Source organism: Trichosurus vulpecula, chromosome 4 (genome assembly GCF_011100635.1).
Source record: "Trichosurus vulpecula isolate mTriVul1 chromosome 4, mTriVul1.pri, whole genome shotgun sequence".
NCBI lineage: Eukaryota > Metazoa > Chordata > Mammalia > Diprotodontia > Phalangeridae > Trichosurus > Trichosurus vulpecula.
In genome coordinates this window covers 142,254,146-142,263,482 of record NC_050576.1, presented here as the reverse complement: position 1 = coordinate 142,263,482, position 9,337 = coordinate 142,254,146, and the positions used below count along the sequence as shown (strand labels likewise).

Genomic DNA, 9,337 nt, shown 5'->3' with positions numbered 1-9,337 from the left:
GTGATCTTTTTGGATGTATAAGGAACAGTAATAAAGTAAACATGTTATAGGGGCTAGAAAGTTGGCCTCAGGGTCACAAACACTGGGGTTTAAATCTTGCCTCTGGCACATACTGGGCTGTTTGATCTCTCAAGTTTTTTAATTTTATCATGCTCCAACAACTCTTTAAGATTGGAAGTTGCAGCATGTTTGTTGATTTGCCCTGGTAGAAGAAGTTTCTTCATCTGTTAGCTACCAATATCAATGAAATCACAGTAGCTTGTAATGGAAGGTGTTTAATAAGTGTGTGTGTGTGTGTGTGTGTGTGTGTGTGTGTGTGTGTGTGTGAGCACATGCATGCAGTGGATGGACTGACCATTACATAGAGTAAAGCAAATTCTAAAAGTGCTTTATTGGATATGCCCCAGCCATATTGTATTTTCTCTTTTCTTCTATCTGACAAAATGGAGAGTTCTCAATTTGATTAGGACTATGCAACTTACTTCAAAGTCTCCAACTTAACTTGTGCATGAAGCAACCCCCGAATTATTAGCCAGCTTGATTTAGTCATAAAGAAAGCTGGAATAATTGGGACATATCCAGTCCTGTGGGGTGAGATAGTAAAACTGGCTTGTCTATTTGGTTACCACTTTATCATAGGTGCACTATTATTATGCCAGCTTAAAAAAGCAAAGCAAAACAAAACCTACTGAATCCACATCTAAAGAGTTGATTCAGTGGCATAATATAAAAAGCCTTAATTCTAACTGTACATAATAAATCACAATTCCAAAAAAGTTAAATAAGTTCTTAAAAGTCCTATAGCAAGACACTGGAACAAACAAAATTAAAACTAAGTTGGATTCCCGATTAATTCCACTTAGTACTTGAAGCTCCCTAAACATGCAAGGGTTTGTGCAATTTAATGGTTCTGCTAAAATTGTCAGGGGCATCAGGCTCCTTCTACAGCCTCAAACAGATCAGAGGACAACATTTTCCCACAGACTAGTAGGCCTGTGAGTGTTTCTATAAAATGATCCAGGTAACCCTAAATGGACTAGTTTACTCTTCAAGGACTACAGATAGCCTCTCGATTGAAGGAAGCTACTACAGATCTTGGATAAAAAGCTCAATGGCCTATTATCAGCAAGACCATCCAAATATTTGACTACTGTGCTCCTAAGCAAGGATTCCTTATATCCCCATTGTGGACAGCTGTAAAGAATAAGACTAAGAGGAGGAAAGAGCAATAATAATGATAGAAGGCAGGGAATCACAGGCCATTTTAAGGGAAAGATATTTCTGGCAGCATGGTAGAAGGCATCAAAAACAACATGCACATCCAACATTCAGGACACAATACCTAACATAATCTAGAAGGAGTACACAGAATCAGGAAGTAAAATTAGAAACGTACAGTGAAGTCAAATAATAGACATCCTTGAATACAAGTCCAAGAAGAAATAAACTGAAGTGTACACACTATAAAGGGTCTTTGATTGATTTTTAAGGAGAGGAGACATGATCAAAGCAATAAAGTAGGGAGATTAATTAGGCTGGACTGCCTCAAGTTTCTCCCCACTCCAGGGCATCCTCCACCAATTGTCAAAAGGATTTTCCTAAAGCACAGGTAGAACATGTCATCCCTTCCTTCCCCTTACTTAGTAGTTGTTTTCTCTTGCTTCCAGAATCAAACATAAAACCTACTGTTTTATATTCAAAAACCTTCATAACTTCTATCTCTCCTACCTTTCTAGGTTTCTTAAATCATAGATATCCTCTTGTATAATCCAATGACTCCTCGATGTTTCTTCACAGAAGACACACCATCTCCTGATTCCAATCATTTTACACTGACTGTCCCCCATGCCTGGAATTCTCTCTCCCTTCATTTCTGCCTTCTGCCTTCCTTGACTTCCTTCAAGGCCCAGATAATACATCATCTACCATAAGCCTTTCCTGATCCCCCTTATGTCAAGTGCCTTCCCTCTCCAATTTGTCCTGTATATGTTTGTTTCTGTCTTTAGTTGGCTGACTGGTTAGTTTTCTTTTTGGAGGGTTTTTTTTTTGTTTTGTTTTAAAATTTCTGTTTATCCTCAGGTGTTATTACAATGCATATCAAGTAGTAAGCATTTAATAAATGCTTGTTGACTGAGTGACCAACAGGGAATAATGGCATTGTTATATAGGCTAGTAGTATTGATGACTTGCATTCAGATCCTACCTCTAACACTAGCTGTGTGACCCTGGACAAATCATTTAGCCTCCATGTGAGTCATGCAACTACCTAGGATTTAATTACTAATTCATAAAAACATTGCTATCTGCTTAAGGAGGAGGAATTTCCATACTTTTTGCCTCATGTTGATGAAATCACAGAGGTAATCTGAAAGTAGGATATGAAATGATAGACACTGGAATCATGGAAACCAATTAAGAGGCTACTGCAGTAATTCAAGTATTAGGTAATAAAAACCTGGATTATGGTTTGGCAATACATACATACATACATACATACACACACATATATACACACATAGATATATGTACATATATATATATATATGTATGTATGTGTGTATGTATGACAAAAAATGTGCAGATTCCCTGGTGTCTGCATTTATATTTCAGTTCCATCAGAATATATTAAATAATAAGATTTTGAAGACATGAATTTTTGCAGACTTAGCCAAAGTAATATTCTAGAGAAAGGGATAATTTAGCCTTATATGTTAGAGCTGCCCCAAGACATTAAGCAGGGATTTGCTTGGTCAAAGATAAATCAATCTTTATATTTGGCAAGTGGATTGGGGACCTGGAATATGGTCTCCACCACTATCTCTGCTTTCTTACTGGTAGTTTTGTTTCCAATGTCTACATATAGGTATTTTTTATGTGATGTAGATTTTTTTCCCAAATTTTATTGAATATGAAACATATCTCTACAGTTTCTATTGAGGAGGTTGACCACGTCCACGACCAAATCCACCTCTAAACTGGAATTCTGTTGCTGACCCAGCCCCGGCCTCAGCCTTCTCAGCACCAGGAGAAGCAGCACTTCGTCTGTATGTGTCTCTGTCAGCTTCACCCCGAGTAAGCCGGGCAGGTCGCTCGCCCTCCAGACCTTTGGGCCTTGGCCTTCCTGTCTCAGGACGACTTCTTCGGAGTGTGGCAGGCACAATCTCAGGGGGCAGGTGAAGGTAATCCCGGAGGTACTGAATGCCTTCATTGGTGAGGTACCAGTAGAAATGCCTCCATGCAAACTGCTCCTTAACATAGCCACGAGACTTTAGAGACTGCATGGCCTTCATGACACGGAGATTGGGCACATGCTTGTCTGACAGCTCAGGGTGCTTTGGCATGTTGACATCCTTCTTGGCTACCATCACTCCCTCCTTAAAAAGGAGTTCATAGATAGCAATTCGGTTCTTCTTGGGCATCAACATCTCGGCGGTGCGGCGGGTGCTGCTCTAGACGGAGCCCGGGCTAGAAAGTCTGTGATGTAGATTTTAATGCATTTATGGGTAAAATCCTTTCTTTGTTTTTTTGAAGATGGAAGTTTCAAATATTATGATACCCCCCCCCCACTTCATATCATGACAATGTGGTATGTTGATAAAAAAACCAAGATAGAACCTACTCAAACAAGCTCTATTATAATACTGACTTTTGAGGAATAGAAGTTTATCCAAGTCCAAGTTATCTGACTTATAAAAACTGATTTTGGTACTCCATGACTAATATGGTAAAAAATTCACTTTCAGAAATTTACTTAAGCTCAATATTTACTTAGTCAACTACATTATTCCATCAGTACTCCCCTAACATACATAAAATATTGATTTAGCCCGATTAAATATGGATATGCATATCTACCAAGTTTATATTAACATTTAATTTGGTACCTCACAACTAGAGAGATTTCTACAAACTGGAGGAGATCCAGAGGAGAACAACACAACTAATTAAAAATTAGGTAGACACTGACAAGTAAAAGAGGACCAAAAAAGACTATTAGGATGACTTTAACTTTGCAAGTAACAAGCGAAATAGTGTTATACAACACTTTGATGATTAGTGAGTTTTTCTCCTCCCTGAAAGTAGATTAGAAGATATTAGATTCATATATAATATATATATATATATAAACTATCTACATATGTATAAATTATATAAATATATTTGTATAAAGATATATTTATATATGCATAATGTAAGTATGTATATACATGCATATCTACGCATCCATCCAATAACACAAGATTTTTCTAAGAATCAAAAGAGATCATTTATGTAAAATAAAAATATTTTGCAAATCACACCTATTTTAATATATTTGTTATACCTCAAAGTCATTCTCAAGATCACTCTAAAAATGATCTATTTATAAATCTCAAATTTGAACAAACTTAGGCCAATCTGTGTAATGCCCAGAAGCCATTCCAGCACTATATTCTCCATTTTTTCTAACAATGGAAACATATAAAAAAATTAGGTAGGGAGTGGAGGTGGGAGTAGGACAAATATTGCAGAATCTGTGTTAGGTAAGGTTAATATATATAAAGGGTCTAACAAAATAGAAAGTACATTACAGCATATAGACAAGTGATGAACTGGATATAAAGTTTACATACTTGCTATCAAAAACATTAATTATTTAATTATAAACTTTTGCTTGCCTTTACTGATTTTTTAAAACTTTTTGCATGTTTTTAAAATTTATTTATTTTTAGTTTTCAACATCCATTTCCACAAGATTTTAAGTTGCAAATTTTCTCCCCACCTCTATCCTTCCCCCACCCCAAGATGGCATATCTTCTGATTTCCTCTTTCCCCGGTCTGGCCTCCCTTCTATCACCCCACTCCCCCCCCATCTCCTTCCCCTTCATATTCTTATATGGACAGATAGATTTCTATACCCCATTGCTTATACATGGCATTTCCCAGTTGCATGTAAAAACAATTTTCAACATTTATTTTTAGGACTTTGAGTTCCAAATCCTCTCCCTTCTTTCATCCCCACCCACCCTCCTTGAGAAGGCAAGCAATTCAATATAGGTTATACATGTATCATTATGGATAACACTTCCGTAATAGTCATGTTGTGAAAGATTAACTATATTTCTGTCCATCCTATCCCATTCCCCATTCATTCAATTTTGTCCTTTGACCCTGTCCTTTTTCAAAAGTGTTTGCTTTTAACTAACCCTTCCCCAATCTGCCCTCCCTTCTATCATCCCCTCCTTTATCTTTCTCCACACCCCGCCACAGCTTTTCTGTATGGTAAGATACCCAATTAAGTGTGTATGTTATTCCCTTTTTAAGCCAAATCCAATGAGAGTAAGGTTCACTCATTCTCTTTCACCTACTTGCTCTCCCCTTCCATTATAATAGTATTTTTGGATGGAGGAAGGCAGGGCAATTGGGGTTAAGTAACTTGTCCAAGGTCACACAGCTAGCATGTGTTTTAAGTGTCTGAGGCTGGATTTGAACTCAGGTCTTCCTGAATCCAGGGCAGGTGCTCTACTCACTGCATCACCTAGCTGCACCATAAGAGCTTTTTCTTGCCTCTTTTATGGGAGATAATTTACCCCCATTTTATCTCTCCCTTTCTCCTTCTCCCAATATATTCCTCTCTCACTCCTTAATTTTATTTTCTCAGATATCATCCCTTCATATTCAACTTACCCTGTGCATATATATATATATATATATATATATATATACATATATATATATATATATATATATTCACACATACATATATACATACATATATATATATATTTTCCCTTCAACTACACTAATACTGAGAAAGGTCTCATGAGTCACAAATACCATCTTTCCATGTAGGAATGTAAACAGTTTGATTTAGTAGGTCGCTTATGATTTCTCTTTCCTGTTTACCTTTTCATGCTTCTCTTAATTCTTGTATTTGTAAGTCAAATTTTCTATTCAGCTCTGGTTTTTTTCATCAAGAATGCTTCAAAGTCTTCTGTTTCATTGAAAATCCATTTTTACCCTGAAGTATTATACTCAGTTTTGCTGGGTAGGTGATTCTTGGTTTTAATCCTAACTCCTTTGACCTCCAGAATATCATATTCCAAGCCCTTTGATCCCTTAAGGTAGAAGCAGATAGACCTTGTATTATTCTGATTGTGTTTCCACAATACTTGAATTACTTCTTTCTGGCTGCTTGAAATATTTTCTCCTTGAACTGGAAACTCTGGAATTTGGCTACACTATTCCTAGGAGTTTTCCTTTTGGGATCTTTTTCAAGAGGCAATCAGTGGATTCTTTCAGTTTCTATTTTACCCTCTGATTCTAGAATATCAGGGCAGCTTTCCTTGGTAATTATTTTTTGAAAAGATGATATCTAGGCTCTTTTTTTGATCATGGCTTTCAGGTAGTCCAATGATGTTTAAATTATCTCTCCTGGATCTATTTTCCAGGTCAGTGGTTTTTCCAATGAGATATGTCACATGGTATTCTATTTTTTTCATTCTTTTTGTTCTGTTTTATAATTTCTTGATTTCTCATAAAGTCATTAGCTTTCATTTTCTCCCTTCTAATTTTTAAGGAGTTACTTTCTTCAGTGATCTTTTGGACCTCCTCTTCCATTTGGCCAATTCTGTTTTTTATGGCATTCTTCTCTTCATTGGCATTTTGGAGCTCTTTTGCTATTTAGTTTTTGTCGATTTTTTTAAGATGTTATTTTCTTCAGTGTTTTTTGGGTCTCCTCTAGCAAATTGTTGACTTGTTTTTCATGATTTTCTTGCATCACTGTCATTTCTCTTCCCAATTTTTACTGTACTTATCTTACTTGATTTTCAAACACCTTTTTGAGCTCTTCCATGGCCTGAAACCAATTGATATTTTTCTTGAAGACTTTTGATGTAAGACCTTTGACTTTGTTGTCTTCTTCTTGCTGTATGTTTTGACCTTCTTTGTTACCAAAGTAAGACTCTATAGTCTTAGGTTTTTTATGCTGTCTGCTCATTTCCCCAGCCAATTACTTGGCTTTTTAGCTCTTTGCCAAGGTTGAACTCTGCTTCTAGAGTGGAGAGTGCTCTGTCCCAAGCTTCAGGGGTTTTGTGCTGCTTTTTTCAGAGCTAGTTGTAGGCACCTGTAAATTTTCAGTTCTTTTGAGGTGGTATGATCCAGTGAGAGGTGTTTGCTCCTCTCCTGGCCTGTGCTCTGGTCTATGAGTGATCTCACACACTCTTTTCTGCCATGTAAATCTACCAAGAGGACTCCCTCTCCACAGTCATCATAAGCTCTGATACACCAGCAATCCTCCTCACCCCGGGACCATGAACCAAGACTGCAACCCTGATCCAAGCAGAGCAAAGCAAAAGAATCCTGCCTCAGCATCAGCAAGGAGGTTCCTACACTCCTGCTCTGATCAGCAGCTTGTTTCTTCCCACCGTCTGTGGGCCTGGGGCTCCAGAAGCAGCTGCCACTGCTGCAGCCACCTCCACTATCCTGGGCCTGGGGTGAGACTGGGCCCTTCTCTCAGCCAGGTCCAACAGAGTTTTCCCACTGATCTGCTAAGTTGTCTTTGACATTTGTGGGCTGAGAAATCTGGAAACTGCCATAGTTCAGTGATTCAGGGACCTGATACCTGCTCTGCCAGGTCTGCTCTGGCCTGGTCTGTCTTGGCATGGCCCACATTGGGCTGCATTCCACTCCCAGACTGGTGTGATAGACCCTTCCCAGCAACCATTCAGGCCATCTTGGGCTTGAGACTTATTTCACTCCATCATTTCATGGGTTCTGTAGCTCTAGAATTTCTTTAAAATCATTTTTACAGGTATCTTTAGGTCTTTGGGGGAGAGCTCAAGGAAGTCCTTGTTTTCAGTCTGTCATCTTGGCTCCGTCCTTCTTGCGATGTTTTCTATGGTCAACACAGATAGGAACTGGGCCTATGAAATAATTAGCCTATATATTGCCAAAAATTATTCAAGAAAGTTTGAGCTGAAATTTTGTTTCTCTTTTTTTCTCTTTTTATTTCAACAGCAAATAGTAAAACTTAGATTGCATATTTTATATCATGAATTGAAATATATATTCCTTTAATGAGGCATTCTAGAATTTTTTCAAAATGGAATCTGCATACTATCAATCAGTGATTTTGACTTCGATTAGTGGGCAGACTTCATTCTTTTATCTTTTTGAAAACTTTGGAAAACATTTGTATCTTTCTAATCTCCTTTTCTCCACAGTGTTTCCAAGTTTCACTTCCACTTTCACTGACAGTAGTTGACAATCACATTTACCAGTCTCTATGCCCCATTCCTGACTGCCCAATTCCTTATTCTCATTCCCCTCAACTCACCCCCCCCCATCAATATCCTACCTCATACCTATCATACCTTTCATTATGCCCTCCAAAGACAACAAACTTCTTTTCATCTTATATCTTTTCCTTTCCCATACTTTTCTCTTAGTGATTTCTGGCTCCCACAATGACACAGCCTCCCTAGCCACTCTTTTTAGCACTGGCTTCACTTTTACTCATTGCCTCTATTCACTGGTCAGGGTGAGGTTGCAATACTCCTTGCTCTCCATTGACACTTTAAGGTTCTCTCCCTACCACTATCTCTCAGTAATACCTCCTCCTTTGATATATATACAATCCATATATACCCACTGGTAATTGTTATCTGTACACTTCCAGGTCATTTTTGTTCCATGGTCAATAATTTCAGTACTTGTCATAAAATCTTTGCTCCCCAATTCCTGTCCTAATACTAGGGGACTTCAATATACGTACTCAAACACTCTAAACTTCCAGTTCCTTAACTTATTCATTCCCCTTCACTTACTCCTCCAATCTGTCTCAGTCACATACAAAGATGGTCATACAATAGACCTTTCCACTTATTCTCATGTTCACGAATTCTGAATTTCCCTTATCTGATCACAATCTGCTGGCGTTCTATCTTTCAATTCTACCCTCTCCCTTCCAAATCCAAATCCTGTTCTTCATGTATACTGTGACCTCCAATCCTATAACCCCACAGTTTTTCCCCAGGCCATCACCCTTGCACCAACTACACTCCCTTCTTTTCCTAATTTGACCCGTTAGTGAACCAGCTCTACTCTACACTGTCTAACTGTCTTGAGAAACTTGCCCCCACATTATATTGCTGATTACCTCCAGCCAAGCCCCAGCCACTGCTTACAACCTAGATGTTATCCTCAACTTCTCACACTCTTTTGCCCTCCATAACCAATCTGTTGCCAAGGTCTGCCAATTTTATAAATATAAAAGTTAATTCTTTCAAATATCTCTTGATACTGCAACTACCATGGTAAAATCCATCATCTCTTTATATTAGAACTATTGCAATAT

General features: G+C 37.9%; 1 protein-coding gene across 1 annotated transcript; it reads right to left on the bottom strand.

Moving 5' to 3' along the window:
- Positions 1-2,885: 2,885 nt before the first annotated feature.
- On the bottom strand, positions 2,886-3,463 carry LOC118848402 (40S ribosomal protein S10-like). The gene has a single exon (XM_036757260.1). The coding sequence runs from the start codon at positions 3,423-3,425 to the stop codon at positions 2,931-2,933; it is 495 nt and encodes a 164-aa protein (XP_036613155.1). The 5' UTR covers positions 3,426-3,463; the 3' UTR covers positions 2,886-2,930.
- Between the last annotated feature and the right edge of the window lie 5,874 nt (positions 3,464-9,337).